We start from the raw sequence: 27856 nt of genomic DNA on the forward strand, positions 1-27856 counted from the left end.
GAAGATTGATAGACATTTTATTAAACACTTTAGAAGACAACAATAGATTCACTGCAGCAAGTCATATTTTTTAATACAAAAGGGGAGTTAGTAAAAAGTTAGGTACATATCCAACATGAAACATGAACATGTGGCTTTCAGGAGCTTTGAATTTTAAAGACTGGAAACTCTACTTACATCAAACAGTTCAAACACATCCACATCACAAAATCTTAGTATTGCACTATAGCTCCTCGTCCAAGACATACAATGCACAATGTGCACCTGCACTGCCTACATACAAAGGACCATCAGCAACACATCAGCACAGCCAGACAGAATCTAGGAAAGGTCAAAGGGATCATAGGCTTGGTGCCAGAATTATGGCAGTAAAATTCAGCATTGTGGACCACCAGTGTCCAACGTAAGCCCTGTTTTGTGCTGGTAATGCAAGAGACATTAGGAGGGCAGCTGTGCTGCTGTCCTGGGCAGAGGTAGCATAAAATTATGGTCTTAAAGACTTCTTTTAAAATAAGGCTTGTCTTAGTTGAAAGCCTTAAGAAAACAGAAGAGTTCTTGTAATATTAGCCCTAAGTGTAGCACAGCAGCACTTTCAGATCCACTCAGCTTCAGATCCACTTCAGTTCACAATGGCTGCCAGATTCAAGTATGGGCACAATCTCTGAAATCTGCTGCAGCAGCACATGAAGAGTTCTGTGCAAAAATGGTATCACCAGTTACTCCTGTTTGCCCCTCATCCACAACCATATGGAGAATGCTAGCAGATGAGAGCACAAAAGTGTGTGACACTAAGGAACTGGAAACTGGAAGTCCTACCTAGCTATAAAAGAAGTCCTCCCTTGTTTAAAAAGCCAGCTTGGAAGAGGTGACAGTCAAGTCATTTCGCTTTCATGGACAATACAGAAAAACGAGTCAGTATATCACATTTGTGAAAGATATACACTGCCACTGTGGTGCTTCACTCTCCCCACCCACCTCACCTTACATCTAATATTTCAAGACAAAGGTCATTTTAATACTCAGTGAAGGTTGAGGTCTTGGGCAGAAGGGACAACATTAAAGCTGAATTCTACTCTCCCCAAATGGTCTGATGTACAAACACTCCCCCTTATTTTGTCTCTTCCAATACACTTAAGCATCTTTAATTAAAATACAGTCACAATGTGTGTGGGGGAGAACAACCTGTCATACTATTTACATCTACTTCACCTTGGCTGTTGGGTACTTGGCTCTGCTGAGGCATTTGGGTGCTACTTATACAAGTTAGTTTGTCTTCTCAAGTGTGGTTTGAAAACACCACAACTAATATTGCATTTGATACTACAAACATGCTGAGAAAAATTCTACTCATAAAAACATTACAAAACAACTTCAATAAACTGTTACAAAAATAGAACCAATTTCACTGATCTTCAGTCCAAAACTCCCGAGGCAGATTTATTAGACACTAAGACCAAAAGAAATTGAGGGATAGAAATTAAACCAACACTTAGCTTACACATCATTACATTTTATAAAAACATTATTAAGACATTATTAATTTATTAATACATAGAAAACTCAAAATCCCTAATATTTACAGTACCTTCTTAACACTAAAACTGTATGTAGTCTCTTTACCAGTGTCAAGTACTTAATCCCAGACACAAATGTTGGGATGACTAACAGAGACATCTCTGGCTGAACAGAGTAACCTCTATTTTTCCCATGAAGACACAGCCAGTACCAGCAGCAGCCACCATCCAGGACAGATTAACCAGATTCATCATAAAACCCTACCCCCAGCCCCCCTTTTCCAGGTCAGAGAGCCCAAAGTTACCTTACTTAAACCCCAGAACTGAGATGGCCACTGCTGCAGAGCAACACTTCAGAATGCAATCAGCGGCCATCCCTTTTTGCCACCTGCAGGCTTATGTTCCCATCCCTGTCCAGCATGGAGTGAGCTCTGTCCAGCTGCCAGCTTCAACTGCATTCAACACACATCACTTGCTACTCATGACAGAATTGTTTTGTTCTTGTTCCTCCTTGTGTGTGGTTTGATTGTTTTAATAAATAACGGAAGCGTACAACGTGCTTTTTCAGGCACATGACTCCTGATTATTATACAACAAATAGTCTGTAAACCAGTTTGGCCTCTGGGGAACTGTCAGGCGATTGAGAACGTTGCATTAAAGAGCAGCACCTTGCACTGAGCCCAGTGGAGAAGCCTTCCCATGGAAAGGGCTCCTGGCTCCTACAGCTGGGAAGCATCAGCACGAAGAATCTATGAGCCTTTGGCGAAGTCTCTTGTCTTCTCTCATATTCGTATTGCCACTCGCACCACGGTCTGTCAGAACTGAAGAGAAGGCAAAGCTTTAGAAGAGAAAGGGCCATCAAACCACTCAACACCTCCTGGTGCACAAAGAAAGTGCCACCCTGCCTGTGCTGTACTGCTGGCTGTCCTGAGCTGCCTCCACTGTCCCCACGCCCAGCACCAGGGTGCCCTGCACGTCGCTCTGCCGGAGCCAGCACTGTGCCACTGGTTTGTCAGCACAGCCCCTCAGAAAAACATGCTGACACCACAAAGGACAGAGGAAAAAATAATGAGGTGTGGGTGAAGCTTTGCTGATGGGTGTGGAGCCTGCAGCTGTCCCCAGGCAGAAGAAGAGTGGCCACACCAGTCTGAGCTGGTCACAAACACAGCAGCTTCTTTCTGCAATCCATTTTAACAGCACTTCAAGCATTAGCTTGCTCTGATTTGGACAAAAATAGATCTTTGAAGTGTTTTCAGGAGGTGAAAACAATCTCAAAAATTCTCCTTTCAGATAAAAATCAGTCATATTTTCTATTAACTTTTTCAGCTCCTTGAGCCCAGATCTCCACCTCGGGCTTTTATATTTTATTTCCAAATCCACCTGTCATTTAAAAAATGGACAGATTTAAAAGGAAAACTAAATGCTGTCAGAACTACTCCAAGCTGCTGCACAAGAGATGGCTGCCAAAAGGGGTTCTTCTGGTTCAAAAAGAATTCTGCTTGTTTGTTCTGAATTCTTCTGTTGTATAAGTTGACTTCTCCAAATCTCAGCCTACCACAACTGCCTGACTCAAGTACAGGAACAGCTAATCCCCGGGTACTGATGCTTCTTTTTTATTAATTACAGGGCATAGCTTTCTGAAGAGAGAACAGATTTATTCCTTCCCTACCTTTGAAATAGTTCTTTAACTTTCCCTCAGCATTGTGCTCACATACCCAGGTAAGCTTCTAAATGTTTTAAATCATCATCACTTTTGGTTTACACCTCTCCCTGGATATTTGGATTCTCTAATTCTACACTTGAGGAAGGAACTGGTTTCACAATTAAGGTATGCTACATTTTTTAGGACAGAATCCTAGACTGTATTGTATATGAGTGATTGCTCAAGCTGACCATGTCTGCAGACTGATGGGATATCCAGAGAACCATTGCACCAATCCAGACTGACTTGGACCATTTTGACAAAAATCTCTTTACAGTCAATCTTCCTTGCTCTCTATGAAAGCAGGAAGAGGAGTGTGTTCACTGACTCCAGTTCCACTTCCCTTCTTTTGTCATTTCCTGCTCCTCTGCCAGCAGCATTTCTGAGCATCAGACTTATTTTTATATGCACCCATAACTTCTGTCAAAGCCTGAATAGAAGCAGAAGCAGCAGTTGCTGCACTTTGGAGCCAACTTCTGAAGAAAAGTCCTGAACCCACCATCTTTCTCACTGGAGCTGCTTCATGCACAACCCAGCCTAGAACTCTCCTACTGTGCAGGGGGTCTCAGGCAGGTAAAGTTCAAACAGCTGAAGCCTGTTGGTGCCAGAGCAGAGATGTCAGCAAGGACCACCAACCCAACAAACAACCCAGGGTTCAGCTGTGCCACAGACTTACACCACCACATTCTTCTGAGGTTATAGCACTTACACAGCAGGCAACAGAGCAAGGACTAAGGAGGTCCATTACCTTACAGAAAATATTAATAAGATTTTGGTAGGAATATACATCTAGATCAGCTTACCTTGTAACTCTGTTGCATCTTTTTCCAGCTCTTCCGTAATTGTTTCTTCAGGCTTCTCCAACTCAGCAGTCCCTGGCTTGCCATCTATGGTATCAGTCTTAATAGTACCAAGGTTTACCAAAAGCTGCATGACATCAAACTTCTCAGAAACTGCAATGTTCTCCAGCACTTTAAGGCATTTAAATGATTTAAGTTCACTCACATTTTCCTCAAGAAAGAGGAGGTAAAGGCTTAAGTCATCAAAATGATTTGACTTAAGTTTCAGAACATCAAAAGTTGGCAAGATTTCATACACTTTGAGAACACCTGAATTCCACCTCCATGGCACAAACATTGCATACACTACCAGGGGCATCACCATCAGATAGACTATCAGGTTAATATAGCTGAGTACCTTGAAGACACCAACAGCAATAAGCTTGCACTGAACCACTTCTGGAACAGTTGTGTCATTCTTAAGGATCCCAGTTTTGATAGTGCAAAGAAACTCATCACTCAGAGAGGAGAGACGGATGTAGTAGCCCAGATAGAGGCATGCAATGAAAATAATTACTAGTGTGAGCAAACGGCATGTAATGTATTTAATTATTAAGCACTTGGAATTCTTTTTTGTCTTCAGGTACTGCTCCACAATTGGGTATTTAAAGTAGCTTTCAGATATTTCCCACAAACTGAAAAAGAGAGAAAAAACCACATCAAACTCATATAGGTCAGATGCTGCAACATTCACCTACCCCAAATATCAACAAAACCTAGTACTCTAAATGAGATAAAAGATTGGAAACCTTCTTAAAATCACAGAATCACAATATGGTTTGCATTAGAAGGGTTCTTTAAACATCATCTATTTCCAACCAACCCCCGTGCTCTGCCATGGACAGGGACACCTTCCACTAGACCATGCTGCTCAAAGCCCCATCCAACCTGGCCCTGAGCACTTTGAGAGGTGGGACATCCACAACTTTCCTGGGCAACCTGTGCCAGCCTCAACATCCTCACAGGGAAGAACTTTTTCCTAATGCCTAATCTAAACCTACTTTCTTTCAATTTAAAGCCATTCCTCCTCACTACATGCCCCTCTAAAAACCCCCTCTCCAGTCTTTTTTGCAAATATCCCTTTTAGGTACTGGAAGGTGCTTTAAGGTCTCCCTGGATCCTTCTCTTCTTCAGGCTGAACAACCCCAGCTTTCCCAGCCTGTATCTGTAGGAGAGGTGTCCCATCCCTCGAATCATCTTGATAATACTCCTCTGGACTCACTCCAACACGTTCACATCCTTTTATTGAGGTAAATCAAGGGTAGTTTTATTGAAGTCAGTAGAAAACCAATAGAATAGAAGACAAATGAAAAATTGAGTTCAAATCCTGGAAAATGGGAAAAAAACCATAGCCCTCATGGCAACAAAATATTTTTGTTCTTTTCCAGTACAGAACAGGTGCAGTAAGCAAATCCATGCAAAAGAGCAGACTTTCCAAGCACTTGTTCCAAAACAGAACACTAGAAGGCTTTTTACTTGCCAAGACCCAACTCCACATTTCACAGGGACCTAAGACTGCTGCACTCCTTGTAACCCCACACAGAGAAACAGGTACCCTCAGCCTACAAGGAAGCAGGAACTGGATCTGGTTGGAACAGTGCACCAGCTTGATCAGAAGGTGGGGGGGTGGGTTGCTTTTGTGGGTTTTGATGTTTGAGTTTTTAATCATTTTTCTGATCAGAAGCTTTGCAGACCTGTATCTTAAAGAACAGGAGATAACAAGTAACTTGACAGTGTGCAAGGGACTGTCAAGAACATTGAGAACTGAGGACTGAAGTATCTCTTTTCTTACACCGTGGTGGGCAACACTACTTAACAGCTACTGCAACTAAAGAAATCAGAAACATCTCAGGTAATAAGTAATCTGAAGAGCTCATTACATGTTTTCTTTGAAAAAAGAAAGTTATAAGTTCCAGCTCCCAGGGCCAAAGTAATCATTTCAGATATCTTCTTTCTTTTAACCAAACTTAAAATTATGTCAAGTCACCATTCAAACCTTTGCAATAAACTTCCAAGTGGGTACAGATGTCACACCTGTTACGAACTTGAAGAGCAAAGAAAGCCAAGCCTCAACATCTTACCTCTGTGTCAAGTTCTCATTAGCAGCTGGAATCAAGTCAGCAGGGTCCCTGGGGTCTCCACTCCGAATGCTGTTAGCAGCTTTGATTGCCCTGTTATAGGCTTTGTCAAGTTCTTCCATAATAAATTTCAGGTCTGAGGAAAGGTGAGGTGCTGCAGTGAAGCGCCAGAACAGACATGGCAGATACAGCAGGATAGCAACAAGCAGAAGGATGTATGGGAAGAACTGCAGGGAGAAAAAAAACCCTGATTAGGCTTCACCTGCCTAAGTAATAAGTCAGCCAATCGCCATCATTCCCCATAAGCATTACATTTCCTAGAGGCCTACTAAATCCCTGTAATTTTATTTAAATCCTTCTACTAAAACCCAATTTTGTGATTATTTGGGATATGCAGGGAAGCAAAATCTCTTTTCAGACAGCTCCAGTAACTTTGCTGCTGCTTAGAGCGTCTCCCCACCAAAGGGAAAAAAAAAAAGCACACAGAATAAAGGTGCCATGATCCTGATAACAATTTCTGCATATTCAAAACAACTGGAGCTGACATTGAGAAATACAGCATTAACCTGGGGAAAAAACAAATAGAACAGCAAAGCAGCTATCAGAGGGGCTGACTGAAAGAAGAAGACATCATCACCTAACTCTCCCTCTCCGATGTGTCACCACTGTTCATAGCAACTAAAGCACTCCAAATACCAGCAAAATCTCTCCTGCTTTCCATTTGCTGTCAGGAGGTTAATGAATAGAGCTGCTACAGCTCTGCCTCTGCCTGCAAACACACATCTGTTTAGAGTGCATCCAGTGATTGTAAAAGATGTAAGTGTGGCTGTAGTACTTCAGGGTATTTGAATATTTTCAGGTAACACCTAAATGGAAACCAACACACAGCATCAGAATGGTCTGGTATTAATGCAGCACTGAGAAGTCAGCCCTTACATGGTCACAACTGCTTAGGAAAAGTGCTGAAGCAGGTAAAAAATACAAGTTTGAAGTTTTGCCATCTTTCTTCTATTCATCTACAAGTAGTTTTTGTCACTCTAATTCCTCCCAGCTGCAGGAAAGATGGTGTTTCTATGTACTCTGACATTATATTCGAAGCATAAAATTATAGATAACATTACCCTTACAGAGACACAATGTAAGACCTGGAGAGACAAGCAGTTTGTAATGAAATGTACTGCAAATTCAGCCAACCTCTAATTCATTCAATTCAACCTTTGCTAGCAAGCACACTTAACTCCAATCTAGCATCAGTTCATAAGGAACTTTAAATTAGTTGAACAAATATGAAACAGATGTAAGACATCACAAGTGTTACAGACATGTGCCCCTGCACGTTCACTGGCAAAGCCAGTGGAGATTTTTAGAGGAAGCTTGAACTGAAGTCATTAATCACTGCAAGTGGAAAAGCTACACGTACATTTGCAGGTATTTAACAAGATGAAAATCTGGGCCTAATATAACAATGTTAACTAGTGTTTGCATTAATCAAGAGATATTAAAGTTTTGCATGCACAAAGTAATTTGATGTTATGGAACATTTTATTCGGGAAAATTACTTCCAATATGAACTACCATTAGAGCAAAACTCTGTGTTATTATTGGCAGTAGGAATGCATATGATGTGTTAGACCTTAAATGACTGACTTCCCCTATCCACAGCAGCCCATAAAAACTGTGCAGAGCTCTGCCCTCACTACTGCCTCTCCCTCCTCTTTGCACACAACAGATAACATCAGATCATCTTCCTTCTCCCAGGTGTAGACCTTCCAATTGAGGTGTAAAACTCCAATGTATTTTGTACATCTCATCATCAACACAAGAACTTGGTCTTCTTCTTTATCACTGTGGACAATGCCAACAGGTCTGAGTCCTGATGCCTTGATTTACCCAAAACTTCATGGTTTCACATCCAGGCTCTATCAGTCCTCTGAATTCTGTATGATGTAGAAATAGAAATGATCTGTCTTTGAACCTATCTTATATTTACCTAAGCTCCTCTAAGCTGCTGCAACACATTTTCCATAGGTCTTAACAAATGTTTAAGATTGCCTGTATAGCTGCAAAGCCTGTTTGACTTCACTTACACCTGTGTCATACACCTCTGAGCCACCTTCCACTGGTGCTAGATGGGGAAACAAACAACAAAGACACATCTGATTTAAAGGAGCAACCAAAATGCCTTATATTGGTTTACACCACTTCGATTCAGTACTCACTCATTTCAAATTTTACCAGCATAAGAAGATGTATTAATTCCCTTTCTGACCCTCAAAACTAGAAACGCCATCAGGAGCATCCCATATAATCCTAGAGATCTCTTTACCCCAAGCACTACAAGACATGTGGTAAGAGGCAAAATAGTTTTCACACTGGAGTTACAGCCCCAAACCTCCATTGTTCCAGTCTCTACTTCTTCTTTTATAATATAAAAGAATTCTGCACTTGTGTAGCACATTGGCAGCAGCCCTCTTGCTCTTGCTCTGTCCCAGATGTCCCCCAATGTCCCCCTCTAGCCTGCCCTCTTTAGGCTGTTGCCTTAAAAAAAAGCAGCCCCTGCCATCTTGCCCTGCACCTCCTCCTCTCCCCAGCTCCTTCACCACTGCCTCCTCACCTAGAGCATCACACTGCTGGGAAAAGGCACATTTGCTATGCATTTGCTGGGCTTCCTCTCACCAGGCTATCATCACTCCCAAAGCTCAGTTCATTGCAGCAAAAGTGAACTCTGTGCAACTCTTTTCTGAATAGTCACAAAACCAGAGCAGTACACGATCATTAGTGCAGCTCTTTTTGTTTGCCAACAAAAGTCTGTATTTGTCATCTTTTCCACAGCACCTGATGCACAATTCCATCCTTCTCAGGTCCTGGCTTTTTCAAAAATGAAAGATACACTTGTTCTATTTGTTAACAGTAGGCTTAGATAACCAGCAAATTGTTTCAAATCATTAAAATTTAAGGTCTTGAATGACAGGGAGAAGTGAAAATGCAAAGTCATCTGGCATGAGTCCTAGGTTTCAGAGCAACAGACTTGGGTTGTCCAGCTCATCTGACTACATTTGACAGTCAAACATAATGACTTCCCTTTTAAGAGGAGGACTCTGTGGTATTTGTGCACAGACAACCACGTGCCATCAGCCTTTCTTTTATGGTTTATGGTTTATTTGCTCCCAAGGCACCGAACGCACAAGGAGGAAGTGCCCCTTCAGTCTTGCGTAGTTTGAGCATTGATGTAGAAGGAAGTGTCACTGATCCCAAGAACTGTATGTTCAAAGGTATGCCAGAGAAAAATACTGGCCCAGAAGTGAAACTCAGTTTTTCCTTTGCTGTGTAGTTACAAAGTTCCTTCTCAACATATTCAGTAGGAGACTGACAAAAGGAGTGGTGTGTGCAGCAGGGACCCAAACTGCAGTGCCCTGTAAGTTTTCTGCTGCAGCTGAGCTCCTGAAAGCTAAGGATGATGGAAGCAGGTTCTCCTGCCTTAGCCTGATGGCACACTGAGGGGGACAGCAGGCTCCCAAGGAGGCAGAGCACTTGGAAGCCAAGAGGCTGCCCCTGTACTGCTGCAGGTCATGTCACCATGACACTTGACAAGCCCTTGAGCCCTGTGCACATTCCAGGCTGTTTAAGTAAATTTGTTAGCACTCAGCCACTGTTCAGCAAGAACACGTGCATGGGTAGAGAAGAAGAGGCATTTGAGCAATCCATTTGCAGAAGCACATCAAGTGGTGGAATCACAAAACCCTTTTGAAGATGCACAAGCACCATACTCCTCCAAAGGTGAAAGATAAAATCAGACTAAAGCACAAAATAGTCTGTCATCACCAGCTTTAATTCTGCTAAGGTGAAGTCAATACACAGAAAAGTTAGAAGGGCATTTAAAATAAGTGCTTTATAACCTCAAATATGCTTTTATCATGCAAAAAAAAAAATAGCTGGAATTGGTGGAGTGACACAAAGGGCATTTTCAAGGACCTAATCTACAGAAAGCTTGCCAGAGTCTGGATATAAATGTCTGGAAGAAGATGAAAATAACTTTAATGGTATTTAGAAAACAACAGCTTTCTAATCTTACTTTATCTTCAGTCCCTATTTCCTCTGGGCAAACACTATACAAGTGACTGAAAGCAATCTGACTTCCACCTACCTGACCATGGTCAAAGAGTAACTTGAGTAGAGTAGCACAAAACTTGGGCTGCACAGGTCTGGGTAACAGCTTTGAGAAAATTAATTGGCAGACAATTAAAAGAATGAAGCACTGAAGTGCCTTCCTTAAAATACATAAACATGGTGAGATGTCTCCCTCACCAGTTCCAATTTTGGAAAAAGCCCAAGCAAAGGCACTAGTCCCCAAACAGGCTAATGACAGTAATTACACATTTCCAGAAGCAAAGGCATTAAACTCCCTCTGGATATGACCCAATTCCTCTTTGCAGCAATGGGAGGTGTCTCCCTGGTGTTCAGCAGAAACAGCTATAAATGACTGATCATTCTAAATGAGATCCTGTCCTGTCTCCAAATCTACAGGTGAATCTCAAACCCTATTTGACCTTTATCCCTCCTGTTACATACTTTCTTTTCTGATACAGCTTCAAAACTGTTCTTCTCCAGTTTTAATTAGCTCAAGCCATGATCACCAGGGGAGGCTGTGATGGCTGGATCCAGTTTATTCTGGACTGTGGGGGACAGCTGGCAACATGGTAGTCAAGGGCTGCCAGGAACAGTGACCCAGACCTCTTGCTGGGGTACACGAGTCAATCATCACACTCCATAAGCAGTGGGCAGCCCTGGGCCTGGTACGCTTTCCTGCTTGGCTACAGACGGCATCCCAGCTTCTCCCCTTGAGCAGCGATACATCTCAAGGTTACTCCTCAAGGCTGAGAAATTCCTTGCTGTAACACACGGTCTGTAGGTGATTATTAGCATGCTTGAAATTTTAGCTAAGTGATTCAAAGGATTGACAGTGCATATACAATCCTTTAGACATAAACTGTTGAGAGGTCTGGGACTAAGTTTGAACCTATCCACATCTGAACTCCCCTCTGAGAAGTTTAGACCACAAAGGAGTTCTTTCTGAACCTCATGACTCAACAGGAGGGTCTCCCCAACAACTCTCATTCTATCCTCTATGCACTAAATAATGTAGTGCATCTTCCCACTGAACCTTGATAAACCACTGTCACATTCACATTTATTTAACTGTGTTAACTCACTGCTTTAGAACAACACATTGTTGCTTCTCTCTTAGAGTGAAGTGGATGACTCCATCTGCAACAGAATGAAGTACCTCTAGCACTACACTTTCAAGAAATTACTTCAAAATGCATCTGCATTTATAAATACATCTATGGGTGTCCTTGCTCTGACAGCCCTTAATCTCTCTGGGAAGGGTTTACAGGTGAAACATGAGGAGCCTCAGTCAATTAAGAAATTGTACAAACAATGAGTCACTAGAACCAGGTAAAAATCACAATTATAACTGTACCATCAATATAATAAATAACTCCAAGGTTTGCTTTGGCGTATTCACAAACAAGTGACTCAAAGAACAACTCAAGGGTCCATTGTAAATCTCACTTCTTTTATGAAAAGTTAGGGTTTTCACATAATTTCACCTCATGCATACAAAGACTGCAGACCCATCTCTGTAGGCAATGCTTTCAGCAGGTCCCAAAGCACTTGTCCTGCACTTTGAAAGATCTGAGCCAGACAATTGACCTCTCCTGGCTGTGCCACATGTGAAGATCTCTTCTTTCAGTCAGATGAATTGTTTGCCTGCATTTCACATGAGTATAAATCTCCTTTTTCTGAACAACCCTATACCTTTTCTTTGCTTACCTTTATCATCTTTGCTTCTCCCCAGTTAATAGCAGACTAGAACATACAGTAATTTAAAAAATCCCTAGAAGACTCTTGATCATAGGTAGCTCCATCCTAGCAATCCAAATTTCAGGGCTATGAAGTGGCCATCACTCAGGGTTCAACCACCCCTCAACTTGCTTGGCTGCTATCAAGAGCTGGTAAGATGATGCTCACTGTTCTCCTGCTTGAGTTTTCATAAATTTCTCTGTGCACTATGGATTAAAAAGGCATAAATTTCTCTATGTACTATGCATTAAAAAGTGCAGTCGCCTCCTCTCCTCCGTCACTACACTGCGAGGACTGCCCTCACAAAATGGCCAAAACCTTTTCTTCTCCTTCCAGTTAAGGATCAAGACAAGTTTTACCAAAATAACTTGTCAGGTGGAACACTCATCTTTAGAGACAATAAGCAAACTACCTGCACAGGGCAGGCAAATACAAAACTCCTCCATCCCCACCACCACTGACTGTCTGTCTGTCTTTACCACTCATCTCTAGAAACCAACATTTCTGTTCTGACACTTTAGACAGACACAAGAAACCTCTTTATGGAATTAAACCTGAATGGAAAATCTCAGAAGAAAACAGAGGCAAGAAAATAGTGAAGCCTGACCAGAGTAAGTTTCCTCAATGACAAACCTGAGGAGGAGTCAGAGGACTCAGCCATATAATCATTTTGACAGCTCTTTCATTGACAAAGAGAAGGAAATTTCAGCATTAAATTAAGAATATAGGCAGGACCTACCAGAGTCTCTTCTTTATATGTATCTGCAGGTATTTTGTTCATTGAATTGTGCATTTTAGTACACAACTCATTTTGCTTCCTGCTGAGGGTTATCCAGTGTGAGGAGTTTCCAGAACAACTGAAAATTTCAGAACTCCTGTTCTCCATGGGGAGAGGTCCTGGGCTCCTTCTAGGAGCACAATAACCACTAGAGAGTCAAGGAACCCAGAAGTTTGCAGTATGGTCATTTTCAGCTTCCAAACTGATAAATTCAACCCCTGGGAGAGATCTCCTAGAGCAGAAAGGACAACCAGTAAAGGTGCCAAGCTTTAGGGAGTGCCCAGAACTGAAACTTACATTTTACTGTTCAAAAAACCAAAAATCCCAGAGCAAACTTGAACTCTGAAACAGGAGGGAGATGGAAAGGTTTCAGTTTTTCTGTTAAAAAAAAAAACCTCTGGAGGTTTTTTTGATAATCCTCCAGAGCAACCAGATGTTGAGAACAAAAGCAGTGCAGGTTACTACATACTGGCTTTGTCACCAAAGAGCTCCCTGCTCCTCCTTCCTTCTGTACCACACTGAGCACTGCCCCAGGAGGCAGTACTTCTGCCAGAGCACAGAGAGCATGCCAGAAGGAAACCCATCCATTTTAATCAGTAATGGGGCCTACAATCTTATTCCCCCAAAACTTTAATATAGTGCCTCCTTAAGTGTTTTTTATGGAGCCTTCCAGCATGCCAATATAGTGAGATACTAAGTGAGTCAGAGTTTTGGAAAGAATCTGAGATGCCCTGCAAATAAAAGCTCTGCTTCCCAGAAAGAAGGAAAAAAGTTTTAAGTGAGGTTTTAAGAAGAACTGGGCCTAATGACCCCTGCTGTCCCTCTGTGTGCATTGCTGTAGATGCAGAGTCAGGTCTCCACTAACCACTGACCTGAGCACAGCAAGTCTCCCCTTTCTCCTAACATCACTGCGCTCCCAAAAGGCTCTGCTCTGGCCATTTTTACAATAATTATTTAGCCACATCTGCAGAGCAATGAGCTTGTGCATACTTTGTAGTGCAATGGTGTGGGGAGAACCCAAGTCTTCCTGCAGAAGTGATCCCAAGGCACTGAGCAGCTGTTGGCCCCTGGATGCAAAGAACAGCCTTCAGATAGCAGAGTGGGAAGCTAAGTTCACTGTTAAACAGCTGTAATGCCACTCCTTCCCTGTAAACTTGTAAAGCATGGAGGCTGATGAACAACCAGAAGTATACTAGTTAATATTGATCTGCAAAGAGCATCTGCAGCTCCCAATGTCTGGGTCAGAGAGTGGGTGGCTAATCATGGATCTAGGAAGATGAGTCACCAGCCTCTGTAAAAGCCCCTGGCTCAGCTGAGCAGATGCACTGCTGACAGTCTGCAGGATATTTACAAGGAAACATCATATGCCATACACATCATGGAGAACTGCAGCAATTTCTGATACAGCACTAGTCAGCAAATTAACATGGGTTGCATCATAAAAGTATGAGTGCTTAAGCTATTTGTAGCTGGCAAACAAGCAGCCAATGCTATCAGCAGGTAACTATCACGTGAAATTCAACACAAAAAATTTGGGTAACAAGAGCCCATTCCCTCAAGAGAAAGGGGCAGCAAAATATCCAGGTTTGCAGGTGGAGTTTCCAGCACTGTGAAATGTTCCAGCAGCTTCGACTAGGCCTCTGTAGAAGGTCTGGCTGAAGTGGAGTTCTAACTGTGCAAGGAAGAGTTCAGGCTAGAAACCAACAAGTCTGGCTTTAATATTCATGAAACACATGCCTATTGGGTCAAGGTTATCAGTGGAGCTAACTGGAGAAGCCAAAAGTAAATCCTCAATTAATGATTTGGGTCAGCAAACAAATCAGAGATAGCCTTGAACAGCCCCTCAGAGATTATACCACCAGATGACTGGATAATAAAATCTGAGGCTCAGGATAGAGAAGCAAAAGCCAGAAATACAGGTGCTGCAAGTCTCATACCTGAGCTCCCTCTAGCACCAGGTTCTCCTCTGCTCCCAGGTACCAGGGGTGTATTTGCTGGGGCAAGTAATACAAGGGCTGAGGAAGGCAGAACACAAATTTGCAGAGCCCAACAAGCATTTCTTACCTTGGCATCAGCACTGCTCCAGCAGGCCAAAGCTGCCTCTCGAGTTGAGTCAGCTCCAGGCATTGGCATGGCATTAACCCAGTGTGTAGCTCCTGCCAAACCTCTGCTAACTGCTTTGAGCCAGCTCAGGTATCTTAAAACCCACTGCACTTTTAACCCATAAAATAAATCCTTCTGTGCTTTATAGGATACTGCTTTACCCGAGGCAATGAAAGCCAGCTCATGGCTGGCCTGCAGACATGCAGAAGAGCACGCTGAAGACAGGGTTAAACCTGTTGGTACCACTGATTATTTCACCTCCCTCAAAATGTCTATCTGCCACAAGTCTCTGTCTCCATGCATAACTGGGCAAGAGTAACACAATAAAAATATAAAATGTTTTTATTACCCTGTTTTTATAAAATAAGCTTTTACAAGCATTAAGGCAGTTGTTGTGTCCTGTACTCCAGTTTTAAAATAGTTCCTGGCTAAAGCCAGATGAAGCATTCACTCCAGGGCAACACAGCAACATTAACATTACTCTTGTGTCAGATAGCTGGTGACCCTTTATTTAAAGGCAGAAAATACCTTCTCTAGTACTACCCTCTTTGGAAGTAAGGGGAAGAAAACATTCTAAAAATAGAGAGTCAAGTCAAAGGCAAGGACTACAGAAGAGCAGAGAAAGCAGAAAAGTGAGGCAAAGGTAGGTTTCTATGTGGGAAAAACTTTGCCAGGAGATGGAGACCTATACATACTTTATGCAGTGACAGGGGTATGTTTTCTAAGTTGTTGTGGGATGGTTGCTTCTGCTGCACAGCTGCCCAGCAGTAGGAGTCCACATAAGCAGCTTGTCGCCAGGAGAAGGAGCTGGGTGCAAAACAGCTTATTTGAGCACCTGGGAAAACAAAGCAAAAGTTATTGCAGCCTCAAAAGATTTAAAAAAAAAGAAGAAAGCAAGCTTAGGAAGAAAAGCCTCCATTTAATATGTTGTCGTACCCAAAGTTATCAGGTTAAGCGATCAGACAAAGCCCAGCAGTTCTGCAGGGAGGAGGGTCCCGAGTCCCACTGCCCCCAAAGGCTGTAACTCCCACAAGGATCCATCTAAGGATGTCCCTAAGGGTTGAGACAGCATATAAACAACACTTATCTTTTAGGCCTATTTCTGTAAGTCTTGTGGGAAATGTGACCTTTAAGATCTTTCTCACTTGCACTTAACTCAGGTTGGCCAAAGGGGAATTGACAAAGTGTGACCGCATCAGGCCCGAGGCAACAAATGCCATCACATACCATGGTGTCACAGCTTCCCAAAAGCACAACCTACAGCTCACATGTCTACTGTAACAAGACCTCAAACACCATTCTTGCAGCCAGCAGCCCCTGCAATGATTGATGGAAGGGCAGGTTTTCCCAGGGTGCTGCCACTTCTGCCTCTGAGACTGCAAATTATTTGGAGGGGTTCGAGTTATATCTGTGAAAACAAGGATTTCCTCCTGTAATTTTTGGCAGAGAAATTGTGGCCCCAGACACATCCAAAGGATGCCAGGTCTCTCCTCATCAGTGGAGTGATGTGCTGTGTCCAAGACTATGCACAATACTGTCATTCCCATTTACTCCCAGGACCTCTCCAGCTGCTCAGGAGCTTCAAATTAAGATCAAGGCCCCAGCTGACAGCAAGGGCAGCTATTTACCAGCCTTAGGGTCAAATTCTGCTCTGGCTAGTCACAGGCACCAGGTGACCCCTCCCACGGCATACTTCAACCAGGAAAAGTGGTTATGGGACATGGAATACCAGTGGCTCCCTAGGTAATGCCAGTAAAACAGGATGAAGGGGTTCAACTTTATTTCTGAAGCTTTGATAGCGAAAGCAATCCCCCCAGCACAAATACATTTCCACCAGACTTTCATAAATGCTGCAACAGGACAGTCATTTCACCAAATAATACCCAGAGTGGACATGGCTCTGCCACGAACGTTTCTTCTAAGAGCAACACTACCAACACTTTTGCTAATATCAAAAGGCCAACAGGGGAAAATGTGCTGTATTTTTTCCCCTGAACACATTCATCTAAGTTATGCTAATGGAATTGCTGTGTGCTTTATGGGAGTAAGTATGTAATACAAGCCTGTATCATTTGTCATGCCTTTTTTCTAGTTTAGTTTTCAGAGAGTAACAACTTCTTTTGGAAAAGGAACCAACTGCATTTGCCTTGTAACTTGTACGGCCTCTTTACAATGTAGCATAGTCAAGGAGCTTTATGAATAAAAGCCTTTCCATGAGTCACTATTGTAATTATTTCTAGGGCTGTAGTATCATAAGGACATGGTTTGATCATCATGGTTTGACCTGTCACAAGTCTCCCTTATGGAAAACAAGTTACTGTTTATCAGAACAGAGCTCATGTGATTTAGCAAAGTTGGCACCACACAAGCACTTGCACTCCCCCCAAAGCCTTGGGAGTTTTTGTTTCCCAGATGATTTCCATTAGTTGTGGAAACCAAAGAAATAATATATTGCAGAAAAAAAGGGGGGGAAAGAAAGCAAAGAAAAAAGCAGGCATTTAATGTCTGCTCTCCATGGGATAGGGACCATTCATGCCCTGCTCTCATCATTTAACCAATCTCCTGCTGTTGGCTGTGCCCAGTGCGGAGCAGCAAACAAGTGACCCTTTCAAAAGGAGAGCAATGGAGTGTTCAGAAAGATGCTTTGTCTTATTCATGTTTGTGCATCCACAAAAAGAAACACATTCCATGTGTTCATTCTCATTAACAGTTGAACACCACTTAAAGTGATGGAGTGTTTAAAAGGCAGAAGTGAGGAAAAAGGCAGGCATGCCTCTTCTCCAAAACTAGTGATGAAAAAGGCAGCCAGCCTCCTTCTCCAAAATGTCATGTGCACAGCTTCATACCAGAATAGCTACAGCAATGCCAGTGCTGCAGCAGAGCAGAGACCATCACTCACAACCTACAGTCTTTCAGCAGGGACACTGGAAACCTGACTTGGGAGCCAAGCACATAGAGCTCACCCTCAAGCAGGGGGACACTCCAGTTGTTGGACTGGTTTTTAACTATCTGATTGCAGTCTTGTTTGTAAACACTTGTTAATTCAAATTACAACTTTGCAGTGACAGTACTAAAGTTAGGACTTATACAGGGAAGATGTTTTTGTGCATCATCTGTACAAAACACAGACCATTACATGCGTCAGAAAATGGTCACCATTTCCCATCTTTTATTTCCTTCCTTCCTTCTCTCCTCCAAAGGAGTAACAGCAGTATGTATAGAGAGATAATTTATTTTATGTTGGACTATTCTGGAGGAAGTTGAAAAGAAAATCTGTAGTTTCTATTAGAGAAATTTGGCACAGGGCTACATGCCTTCCACAGACCCACTGTGCACACAGCTATGCACAGGGCTAGGTTATGAGAGGCTAATGGTCCTCTGCTATCACAGGAGCAGCCTCCTGGCTTGATGACATGAAGCCATTCCTTTCTCTTGCTCCTGCAAGTAATAGCTTGGGAAAGAGAAAAGCAGCTAACAAGCCCACGTCTACAGGGAGATAAAATATACAGGCAAGAAGCATGAGGAATAACAAAAGACTGAATTTGTTAAGCAGTTGCCACAACAGTCTTTGGCCAATTTATCATTACTCTTGGCAACAGACTTTTTTTTGTAATCATTTCCTGATTAGCTTTGGAGAGGGAGCAATAGGGATTTGTCTTTTACTTTTGTAAACAAATGAGGATTAAAAAATGCTATTTATGATGGCTGTCCTAAACACAGACCACCCAAAAGAGCTGCAGAAAGCTAGGCAGCAGCAGGTGTGCAGCCATATCTGATGAAATGACACTTTTCCAAGAGTGCTAGGAGTACAGATGGGGCTGGTTGTTGCAGCAGGAATTGCTTGCAGGCATGCAGCTGAGTGCAGAGTACAAGGCTGAGTCACTGCAGCCAGTGCACAGCAAGGATGAGCTGTCACCCCATGCAGCTGTGGCACCTCTTCATGGGTGCTTTGCCAACAAACTTCCAGCTATTGCCTCCACATCTGTACCAGGAATACCTTTTCTTCCCCTACAACTGGCTCTTCTGCAGCTCTATGCAGCAAATCTGTGTATGAGAAGAAACTTTCAGAACCCAAGAAAATCTTAAATTGACAGGAGAATCCCTGTTCAGTACTGGACTGCTTTGCTGGGTCCAAGGCAGGAGGAGCTGAGGGATCAGCACCCTCTGGCTGCACCCTTCACAAAAGAGAGGGTAAAGCCAGCAAGCCAGACTGGTTTCCTCTTCAGTGGCTCAAAACCTCTCTGCTGACTTACACATCTAATTAAGAAACTGCAGCTAACAGACAGGACAGTCAAAAATCAATGCCAATCATAGGCTTAACTATTTTTCTTGAACCAGGATGAAATGATTGCAGCTGACAGGACTGAACCTTCATTAAGTAATTATTTGGGTTCTAATACACTGCAGTTACTGCAAAAAGATTTGCATACGCTTGGAGGAAAACCTGGCCATTAATCTTTACTATAATTTTCCACAAGGCAAAATGAACTTGCCATGATATCCAAACATCTGATTTCATCCAGCAAGAATTATGCTCCTTAGTAGCCACTAAACAAAAACATAAGCAAGAAAATCAAGGCACACATTGACAATGCACAGACTGCCAGGCACCATCCAACATACATCCTCCACATGAACATTAAAAAATATTTTAAAGAATAAAAAAAGGAAACCCAATGCATGCCAAGTAGAAGGTTGGGAGAAACAGAATCTGTTGAAGAAGAAAGTATGGAGCAAAAGGGGGCACTGGAGAAAAAAACCTCTTCCCGGGGTACTTTGGCAACAGAGCAGGAGCAGAATGTAAAGCTCAGGTGATACAATGTTTAAGTGAAGTGGGTCAGAGAAATTAGCAGGTATATTTCTTCTCTACAGGGCTGCAAGTTGCCCCTCAGAGAAGTCTCAAAATCATACAGTGGGAAAAGAGATGGTTATTTATCAAGCACAGCCTTCAGAGTGATAAATTTTTTGATTCATGGGAAACAGCAATTGTGAATTAAATTTCCACCACATCTTTAAACAGAGTTTCCCTTCATCTGAAGGAGAAGCACTACCAAACAGTGGCAATGACCATCTAGCTTCCCTGCCAACATGGGTGGTACCCCAAATCTCAGACAACACCAGAGGCCCATGATTTTTACATTTACTCTGGCAGCTAAAGCAGCTTACCATCATTTCCACAGGAAATGTAAAGCTGGCTCTATAGGAATTAAACAGAAAAAAATCTTACCAACAGCTGAAGATGCTCACACAATGACAGTTTATAGCTTGATATTAAAGCAAATGTTTTTACAAGCTTGCCCTGGCTGCCCAGGCAGGCCTGTGCCTGATGCTGGAACTTCTGCTCTTTCCTGATCACTCCCTACATGCCAAAGAGCAGCACAGTGTATCCTGCTGGGATCTGCACCTCTCTGACAGAAGGTCTCAGCCTGCCTGGCTGCTCTGGGCTGAGGCAACACATTTGCTGTCTCAGTTCTTCATTAACGCCCTGGGTTTCACAGCACCCTGCTGAATTGAATGCAAGGTGTGCAGCAGTCAGCTGTTAGCACACAGCCTGCTCCAGCAGCACTGGGAGGGGCTTTTCCAGCTCTCGCCAGCAGCCGCCATAGTAATAGTCTTTGGCTTAATTACACCCAACCCAACTTTAGCCTCCAGCTCTTACCAAGTCACAAGATAGGATTATTTCCTAAGAGCCTCCCCAGGAACTTGTGAACATGAAAGGAGAGGGACATCAGCAGGGAGGAGCAAACGGGGAGGTACAAGAGAGGAAAGGGGCCCAATTCAAGAGTTAAGACTATTTTTTCAGTATATTTATTGTGATTTAGTCTCACAGTTGCTTGGGTTTTTTATAATTTTCTACACATTTTATTCCCATGACTGCTTCAGACACATGATTAACTTATCTAGAGAGATCCAGGCCCAGCTGGACATGCAGCAAGGGGCACTGATGCCATTGTGGCTCCCACAGAAGCTTCTGGGATGCAGCACGCAGAGCTCCCCACTAACACCCTTCACCCAGCCAAAGCACCTCAAATCACACAGGCAGCCAACTGCGAGGATGGAAACTAAAAAAAAACAAAAAAACAAAAAAAACAAAACAAAACCAAAAAACCTGGGTGAAAAAAGATGCCCATAAATTAGGTGGAAAATGAGCAGGGCAAGTAAGGATTGTCATCACTGGGCAAGTCCAAAGTGGTCAATGGGGACATTACCCTGTGGTGTGCAGAGCATAAGGCAAGGCTCCACCTTCCCACCTCTGAGCATCCTCCAGCATGGCAAGATAAATAAAATGGTTTTAATGCAACCAATCTCAATTTTGACAGATTCATGCAGATGCTGTTGGTTGGCCCATGGTCTGGTACTTCCTAGCCCAGCATCCTGCCAAACTGATAAGCCAGCTGCACTAAGCAAGCCTTCATTATGATTATAACCAAGTTTCCCAGCAGTCTACACTCAACATGTGATGGTTTCTGTGTCCTGGAAAGGCTTACAAGGAGTTTTCTTATACGATAAAACAGAGATGCTAAAACACCTGCATTACTTCATCCCACTACCTGTGAGCCATGCACAACCAACACCCAAACCAAACACGTAAGGGCTGCTGTGGCCACCACAAAATTCCATTCTTCTCCACTCTCTCCCTCCCTTCTCATCCCTCCCCAGGCATCCCCTCCCACACAGGCTGCAGGGAATGCTGCCCATTGCACAGCTGTGCCTGAAGCTGCTGCATGCAGGAGGTCAAACATCATTTGGTGACAAGCACAGATGAGCAGTTCACAGTTGCCTTCCTACAGAAAAAGATGAAAATAGTTGATGTTGAGTGGACAGCTCTCACATCTGCTTTTCTTTAAGCTGCAACCCGAGACAGCCATTGATACTTTTTCCAGAACTAAGCTGAATTTTGGCAGAGGCCAAAATGAAGCAGCTTGTTTTGATTTCCTCTCTGCTCATCTGACTGTACCTGCTTAGGGCTGCAGCATCCTGCTCCAAGCAGCACCCTGGGAATAAGTATCTATGTTTTCAGCCAAAGTGTTTACAGTAAGAAAGCACATCTTGCAGTACACACAATCTGAGATCAGAAACTGGAATTAAATTCTGACTCAGAGCTATTCTTACTAAAAACGGCACAGATAAAACTCTACTCATTTCTCATTCATACACTGCTGAGGGTGCCCTATCTTTCAAGGGTTTTTTTCCCCTTTATAAGAAGAATTGCTGATTTAGCTACATTTAGATGTTTTCTGCTACCACGCTACTGACCACCTCTAGTATAATTTACCCAAGAACTGCCAAATAATATAAGGAAATAATATCAAGCCACGTTATAAGGAATATACATATACAGCACAATCCTCACAATCCTATTGTTATTTCCATTTTCCCATTCCCAGTATATGTAAAATTGTATAAAACAAGGTCTAGCGGCAAAGAGGTAACACGTGCAGGATTTCAAGCAGCAAAGATTCCCAGGGATAGCAGACAACAGCTCAGTCACTGCTTAACTACACCAGAACCAGCTTAAAATCCTCACAAAACTACAACTGACCAATAACTAAAATATAGCAAAAAGCAAACTCAGGTTAGTTCTCCCCCTGCCCCTGAAGAATGCCAAAGCAGGGTGCAGGCACTAATCCCAGAATTTCAGCACTGCTCACTGGCTGGGTGCTCCAGCTGCTCTGCTCCAGCAGAGAAATCCTCTGTGATTCAGCTGGAATCTCATTTATTTCCTGAAACTCCCATCAAAACTAAAAGTTGCTTGGTGGCTTCAGAAAACTTCCATAGCCTTTGCAAACATTTTAATAAATTTGCACAAATCGAGCAACCGCGTGTTGGAGGAAAATTGCAGGTGTCTGACACCAGACTGCAACGGAACAGGAAAGCACAGCAGGAAGGGAAGGTGACAGGAAGAGGCGCCAAGAGAACTCAAGGTGGGAAGAATGCAATTATCCCAACAGAAATAGAAGCTGAGCATTCATTTTTGGAAAGGGTGTTCAGTTTTTGTACTCTGAGCAGGTATTTCCACCATTTTCACACCCACCTCTGAGTTACTCTTTTTCAGACCCAAAAATGAACCCTGACATTTTCACTCAGTTTAGCACTCCCGAGCTTTTTCAGAGCATGATTATATCACGAAGTGTTTGAAAACAAACCGTGCTGTCTATTTCATCACCAGCTGAAAGCCACAGCACAGACAACCAGGCATTTCCAGCCCCTAAAATCCTCAGTGTTCCCCCAAATGCCTTAATAGAAGCAGTTTTGGGCTGTCCCACAAGCAGCCAGCCTGCTGAGCTGCAAGGACTGTGTGGGAAATAGGTGACAGCTGTCCCAGCAGTGTGGCTGATTTACTATCACTTTCTGTATGGACACCACGTGGTGCAGTTTCACCCCTGCCGGAAATAACAAGTACTTCTCAGAGTTATTTGCATATTTATTTCTCAACCAAAAAAGCTCAGTTTTCAATGCACTGTTTCCTTCTAACAGGTTCTCAGGATTATAAACAAAAACACTAGCAAGATGCAGCCCTTGTTTTTATTCTTGCTTTATGAATCTACTGCACTCACAGATTCAATCCGAAATAATTGAAAGACGAGAACTTAACTCATCTGAAAGAAAGGCACACTTTACTGAACTCTGCAGTTCAACTGTGTGTTTGATCTTTGTGTAAGGGAGCAAAAGGAAAGAAATAAAAGAAACATTGGTACCCAGGCACTGTTTCAAACTGGATCCAGCAATTCTACAGCAGAAGCAGAAAGAAGAATTAAGGGCCCCATATACAAGCTACTGTATGGAAAAGCAAACCCTCTTTTTAATTGCTTTAAGAGGAAGAAATGTGCTTATATCAGTAGCAGATCTAAAACTAAAAGAAGCAGGTTAAAGTGCAGAAATATGGATGTGTTCATCCAGTTTCTGGATGAACAGAGCTGCAAGGGGCTCAGATCTGGTCTCAGCATTCCCAGTCTGGTTGTCCTTCAGTTCCCTGTGCAGTTATTGCGGGCCACAGCAATCTGGTGCAATAGGGGTGTAGCTGTGTGTAAATACAGCCATCTGGGGCATCCTATCTCTCAAGCAATCTGGTATCTGACTAATGCTATTCATGATGGCTTTGCACAGATTCACCACTCATCCAAAGTTCTGTTCCACTTTCCACTCTCCTGACATTCACTTGACTCAATCCTGTAGATGATGGAGATCAGGTGTATAACACTGAATGCCAATAAACAGGGGCAGACAGCAAATCAAACTACCTCTTTGAAAGGCTGGAAATCCTGTGATGCACCCCTGTCTCCAAATGGATAGCATTACATATAGACCTTTGAGATCTTCATTCATATAGTACTATTCTTAGCAAATCATAGGAAGGCTTGGGTTGGAGGAGACCTTAGAGATCATTTAGTTCCACTCCTCATGCCAAGGGCTGCTGCATGATCACTTTTGTAACTTGGGGAGGTGGGTAAATAAAAAGATAGTAAAATAATTGGGGAACTTGGCCTTTTGCCTGTAAAGTTTCATCGACCTGTAGTTTCATCTACCAGAGTCACAGCAGAAATTGACAACTGACCGGGAACAGCTGCAGGAGGGCAGAGGAGCAGCGGAAAGCTTCAGAGAGCTCTGCCACTGCCCGTCCTGCGGGTGAGCAGCCCCACCGAGCCGCCTGCAGCGCAAGGCAGAGCTCTGACAGCCCTCCCCGTGGCACCTGTCCCTGACAGCTGAGCCACACCGAATCCTACTGCCCAACACCCGGAGCGGCAGCAGACGGGCACTTCCCTGGCACATCCCTGCTGGCTGCTCCGCTCTGAACTGCGCTGGGAAACAAAGGGCAGCGCGGCTCCAGCGCTCCCATCGCTCCCCGGCAGAAGATGCGCCGGCTGGGCTGACAAAGCCCCTGCTCGGGAGGTGTCGAGAGAACGGCAGCGGCCAGGGAATGCCCAAGCGAGGAGGAGGGCCCGGGTGAGGCCGGCCGGGCAGCCCAGCACCCCTGGACGAGCCTGCTGCCAGGGATGCGCTCCGGGACGGCTGTGTTCCGGGACGGCAGCGTTCCCTCCTCCCGCGGCCCAAAGGCGCCCCCCTGCCCTGCCCTGCCCTGCCCTGCCCCGAGCGGGAGCCCCGCCGAGCCCGGAGCTCCGCTCCGCCGCCCCCCGCCCGCCCAGCCCTTTGTCCGCCGCGGGAGCCGCCGGGAACCGGGAAAGGGGGGCGCCAGAGTTACCGATGGAGACCTCCTGGGCGAAGGCGAGGGAGATGAGGAGCAGCGGCAGCCCCACGGCGATGCAGGTGACGATCTTGTCGAGCGCCAGCTCCAGCCGCAGCCCCTTGTAGCGCGTCTCGGGCGGCTCCTTCAGCAGGAAGTCGGAGAAGACGTACTCGGTGGCGATGTGCGCGATGGCCATGGCGGGCACGGCTCCGCACGGCTGCGCCGGGCCGCGCTGCGCGGGGCCGGGCCGGGTTAGGCTGGGCCGGCTCCGCCCGGATCCGCCCGGCTCGGCTCGGGAACGCCCCCGCAGCCCGGCCCGGCCCGGCCGCAGAGGGGCGGGGGGCGCGGAGCGGCGTCCTGCGGCTCGGGAGAGGAACTGCGGCAGTGCCAGGAGCCCTGGGGGGCACGGAATCGCAGAATGGCTGGGCTTTGAAGGGACTTTAAAGATCATATATTTCCAGCCCCGCTGCTGTGGGCAGGAACGCCCTGCTCGGCCTTAAACGCCACCAGGGATGCAGCATCCACAGCTTCTCTGGGCAAGCTGTGCCACCTGTGCTCCCATCCTCACAATAAAGAATTTCTTCATGAAATCTATTCTAAACTCACCCTCGTTGAGTTTAAAGCCATTCCTCTTTCTCCTATCACTGCATGTCCTTGTAAAGTGTCATTCTCCCTCTTTTTTATAAGCCCCCTTAGGTCCTAGAAGGCCACAGTGAGGTGTGTCTAGAGCCTTGTCTTCTCTGGGCTGAACTCTCTTAGTCTGTCTCCTAGGAGAGTTGCTCCAGCCCCTGCACGGACCATCTTTGTGGCCTCCTCTGGATGTGCTGTAGCATGTCCATGTCTTTCTTGTGTTGGGGGCCCCAGAGCTGGACACAGCACTCCACACAGGGTGTCAACAGACCAAAGCAGAGGGACAGAGTCACTTCGCCTGTCCTGCTGGCCACACTCTTTCTGATGAGGCAGCCCATGATGAGCTTAGTTTTCTGCATTCTCAGCACAGTTTGTTCATGTCCATCTTTTCATCCACAAGAACCCCCAATGAGAGGGGCTCTCCATGGGTTCTCCAGTCTGTACTCATGTCTGTGGTTGCCTCAACGCAGGTACAGTGTTTGAATGGAGACTCCTTGTGTCAAGTTTGTGCCCATCAGCTCAGGTCATCTCACCAGGCACTGCCAAGAACAACCTGACTCTGTCCATGCTACTCCTCCATCAGCTGTTTGCACACACTGTGGAGAGCCCCTGAGGCACTTTCTCCAGGCTGGTGAGCCCCAGCTCTCTCAGCACTCACAGCCCCAACACAGTCTGACAGATGCTCCAAGCCCCCAACCTACCCAGCACGTTGTACTGTGGCATTTTCCCCACCCATAATGTTTGATCGCTGCTTTTCAGGTCAGTTTTTTGGGGGAGGCACTGGGCACTGGGGTGCCTTCACCTTTAAAAACCCTTTATTTGTTTGCCCCTCTGTACATTTCCTGTTGGTTTCTGGACCTCTGTGAGCTTGGAGTATCCTCAGCCCAGAAGTCACAGAAGAAGTCACATGTCCACCCCATGCAGAGCCACTTCCTGTGCTGTGCTTTCATGTAATACTCCCCCAGCTCACTGCTTTCTACAAAAAGGACAAAATATTCCCTCCTCCACTCAAATTCCCCTTTATAAAACTGGTATCCTATCTGCTTTCAATTGTCCTTCCTATTTTTTTCCAAGCCATAAGCCAAGGAAATCAATCCTCATATGGAAACTGTTCTACAATACTGATTCCCTTTCTTATTCTTTTTGTTCTGGTCTTGTGCTGCTTTGCTGGATGAGGCCAGGAGATTTGACTCATGCTGTGTACAAGGTGCAGGTGCCCCAGACATTTATGTAATGGGACGAAGTGGTTTTCTGTTTTGCTCTGTTCTTAATTTGTACTGATTCCTAATATTTAATTGCCTTTCTGCCCACTGAACAACATTGGAGCTAATGTTGTCATTAAAGTATTACAAATCAAATCCCATTTCAGAGATGTTTAGACAGTATGATACACATAAGGGTAGGACTGCTTTTTACCACATGTAGTACTGTATATGTATCAGTAATAAAATTTGCCCTTTTTTCCCCTGATTTTTTATGCTACGTGTACTTAAGATTGTCACTCAACTTGTCCACTCTTTTTCACAACACTTTAGTAAAATAGTGAAAAGCAAGACAAGAATGTCATGTAGCACCCCATGAGTGACTTTCAACATGAAAACTGACCACTTTTCACAGCCTTTTAACCAGTTATTTAACCTCCATGGACTCCTCATCCCATGGTGATTTCATTTCCTTAAGAAGCTTTAAGAAGACCTTCTCAAAGATCTTATGGAAATGTAAGCAGGTTATATTCATCCACGTTTCTTACCTATGCACTGAGTCCTTCAAAAACCTTCCTAATGCCCAATTTTCTTGTGGGGGAAAAAAAAAGAAAGTATAAACTCTTCCATGTTCTCTTCTGTTCCTTTGGACACTTTCCTGCTTTTGTTTTTAGAACAGTTTCAACTAGCTCCCATTGTGTGGCTGACAGAGCTTTTAGTCCTCTGGAAAGTTTTTAAAGGTTGACCTTGTATTTGTCACCTTTCAAGTTTTTGGATTTAGGACAGTTCCCAGCTGCTACCCCACTTTATAATCCAGGTTTTTCATACTTGAGGGCCTGTAGCATTCCATGGAAAACACCCCTGCCTTGGTGACTTGATGTTCTGTTCATTTTGTTGCTTAACTCTGTTCCTGCCAGTGCTTCAGCCCAGCACAGATGCTGTCCTTCAACACAGGTGTC

At 44.2% G+C, this 27856-nt stretch overlaps 1 protein-coding gene across 1 annotated transcript; it reads right to left on the reverse strand.

Moving 5' to 3' along the window:
- Positions 1–25305, reverse strand: PANX1 (pannexin 1). Its single transcript, XM_036390122.1, has 5 exons — positions 25081–25305; positions 15575–15714; positions 6137–6360; positions 4020–4690; positions 1–2335 (listed from the first exon to the last, which is right to left on the reverse strand). Exons 1-5 carry the CDS (start codon positions 25259–25261, stop codon positions 2250–2252), a joined length of 1302 nt encoding a protein of 433 aa, XP_036246015.1. The 5' UTR covers positions 25262–25305; the 3' UTR covers positions 1–2249.
- Positions 25306–27856: the final 2551 nt, after the last annotated feature.

The sequence above is a fragment of the Molothrus ater genome, chromosome 2 (assembly GCF_012460135.2).
Source record: "Molothrus ater isolate BHLD 08-10-18 breed brown headed cowbird chromosome 2, BPBGC_Mater_1.1, whole genome shotgun sequence".
In the NCBI taxonomy this organism is placed as follows: domain Eukaryota; kingdom Metazoa; phylum Chordata; class Aves; order Passeriformes; family Icteridae; genus Molothrus; species Molothrus ater.

Bases quoted from the DNA above. Each gene is read 5' to 3' on its own strand.
- PANX1 (XM_036390122.1), bottom strand. From the start codon at position 25,261: ATGGCCATCGCGCACATCGCCACCGAGTACGTCTTCTCCGACTTCCTG. The intron at 6,361-15,574 runs GTATGTATAGGT...TTCTCCCTGCAG, and splicing joins TACCCCTGTCACTGCATAAA to TTCTTCCCATACATCCTTCT. The intron at 4,691-6,136 runs GTAAGATGTTGA...TCTCTTTTTCAG, and splicing joins AATGAGAACTTGACACAGAG to TTTGTGGGAAATATCTGAAA.